This window comes from Zeus faber (assembly GCF_960531495.2).
Source record: "Zeus faber genome assembly, chromosome: 19".
NCBI lineage: Eukaryota > Metazoa > Chordata > Actinopteri > Zeiformes > Zeidae > Zeus > Zeus faber.
Genome location: NC_137206.1, coordinates 20,893,678 through 20,896,177, shown reverse-complemented (window position 1 = coordinate 20,896,177; position 2,500 = coordinate 20,893,678). Strand labels below are relative to the sequence as shown.

Below are 2,500 nucleotides of genomic sequence, written 5' to 3'. Positions count from 1 at the left end.
ACACAACAAACAACTCACACAACAACTCAACAACACAATTAAAAGCACGTACAAACATACTTACATTCATTTACACATACAAATGTACACACACACGCACACACTTACATACATAATCACACACACACAAACGCAATTACACACGTAAACGTAAACACAGGTGCATACACACACACACACACACACACACACACACACACACACACACACAAACACACTATACAGGCGGTGGCAGGATGGACATATGGTAGCGAGCGGGAGACTCGTGACTCAGCCAACCTTCAGGTCGCTCTTCACATTGCCTGGTTTCTTGTTTCCAATCCAAATGAACCGGGCTGACGTGACCAGAACACTGTGGACCTACGTGGACTAGAGCTGTCACAAAAATTGGGGCTGACCGCAATTATTTTGAAAAATCGGTAGACTCCACAGACAAACTTTTCCTTTCATTTGTCAAGGGCACTGCAAACCAATGGTGAATCTGTCACAATAAATACAATGTGAATAAGGTGTATTTCCATCTGTAGGGTTGAGGCAAATTAACTGCCTACCCACATTTTAATGTTCCAATGTTTAATGTTAATAAATGCAATGTATATACTAGCATAGTTGTAAAAAACACAATAACAATTTTATGAAAATGAATTAAAACTTCAGGATCGTGAAAGCCCTAATGTGTATTCATTGAGACAAATAGGGTCCTGTCCCTATGAAGACTGGGTCCAATTCACTAACGCAGCAGCTTCCTCCAGAGATATCTATGATGTTCGAAAATAAGTACATCTCGGATATTTTTTTCCTTAAAAAAGATGCCCTTGAGCAGGTTACTTGGTCAAACGAGACACCACCACAACACTAAGTACCTACTGCGACACTCAGACCAACTATATCAAATAGTAGTTGTAGCGGGCAGCCCCAGGTCACTAACAGTAGAATGTGGTTGGACGCCGTTCCAGGAAAAAAAAAGACGAAAACATCTCAAATACATTTTCTAGACAGAGTGAATGAGGGACCAGGAGGTGAATGAGAAGTCTGACAGATCATGACGAAGTGACATCACAGCAGGTCAGGGCGGGATTCTAGTGCCCTGAAAGGCCTCCAGTGTGTGTGTGTGTGTGTGTGTGTGTGTGTTTGTGTGTGTGTGTGTGTGTGTGTGTGTGTGTCTGTGTTGTCATAGTCCTGTTAGTCATTTATGGCTTCTCTGACCTAGTTAGTGATGCTACACTGCTTTAACCCAGAGAGCAATGAGACACACTAACGCACACGCAAGCGCACGCACACACGCACGCACGCACACACACACACACACACACACACCAAACACACACACACACACACACACACACACACACACACACACACACACACACACACACACACACACACACACACGCACACACACACACCTGGCTCTGTAGTTCACTCTGCTGTCTCAGTCTCAGGTTCTCTGGTGTGTCGGCAACAATAGTGAAGGACGTCTTGGGGTAGTGTCTGGAGAAAGAGAGCGAGAGAGAGAGAGAGAGAGAGAGAGAGAGAGAGGGGGATGTTAATAAAAAACACTATTTGTTATATATTCAACCATATTGTTATATACTCAACCATTTCTGTCTCCCATTCAACTCTGTATCCTTGTACTTTGCTTGTCAAAAAAGACAGAAAACATAAAACACCTTTTCCATCCAATATCTGGTCCCGAAAACAGCAGTGACCTCGCTTTTTCCTTAAATAGCCTTCCAAATCAAGTCGAATGATGACATAAACAACCCTAGTCCACTGCGCAGTATTTGACCTACGACATAATCTCAATTTAAACACAATCAAGCACTTCAGAAAGGTCACAGCCCTTGCCGCCTTGAGAATAACCTTCAAGACTTGACAAACCGTTGGGGCGGCGACATGAGCACAAACAATGACCTATTGAGAGGCGCAGAGATCCCAATGAGCCGCAAAGAGCACCCAGCAATAATGTCTCACATCCAATCCGACCTTTAGAGCCAAGGGTCGACAAAATATTCTATAGTCACACAAAGGGTTTGAAATAACTCAAATGAAGGATATCCAGTTGGCGTTATACAGCATGTTTGTTTTTCCCGCCGTAGGACAGACCGAGACAGAACAATGCAGTTAGTGATGAATCTGGGTTGCTATAGGGGCAGGTTGGGGCGAGGAAGCTGGGTTTCTGGGTAGGGTGGATGTGCAAAGCCCTCCAACCCTAAACTGTAAAACAGCTTTGAGAAATCCCTTTCACGGACTATCGAGTCGAAACAAAGGGCGTAGATGCAAGCGCGTGGGACCCTCAATAAGCTGATGATTCCAGACCTTTCAAATGCTTGTTTATTCCCAGCAACATCTGCTGTAGGAGTATTATAACCCACCCAAACTACTTCCTTTTCGGTCGGCATCACATATCCCCACTTCTAAAGTCCCTCTGATGCGTTTCATTCAGTGGTGTCCTGCAACCGCCAGATCATGAGAGCCAGTGTGAGCACATGTTCCCTTA

At 44.3% G+C, this 2,500-nt stretch overlaps 1 protein-coding gene across 1 annotated transcript in view; it reads right to left on the bottom strand.

Annotated features, from left to right (window-relative positions):
* nebl (nebulette) overlaps window positions 1–2,500 on the bottom strand; it is a gene marked incomplete at its 3' end in the record, with an annotated part of 82,105 nt that overhangs the window by 60,795 nt on the left and 18,810 nt on the right. The window contains exon 3 of the mRNA XM_080020184.1: window positions 1,407–1,491. Coding sequence (XP_079876310.1) covers window positions 1,407–1,491 — 85 coding nt within the window. The remainder of the gene's footprint in view (window positions 1–1,406; window positions 1,492–2,500) is intronic.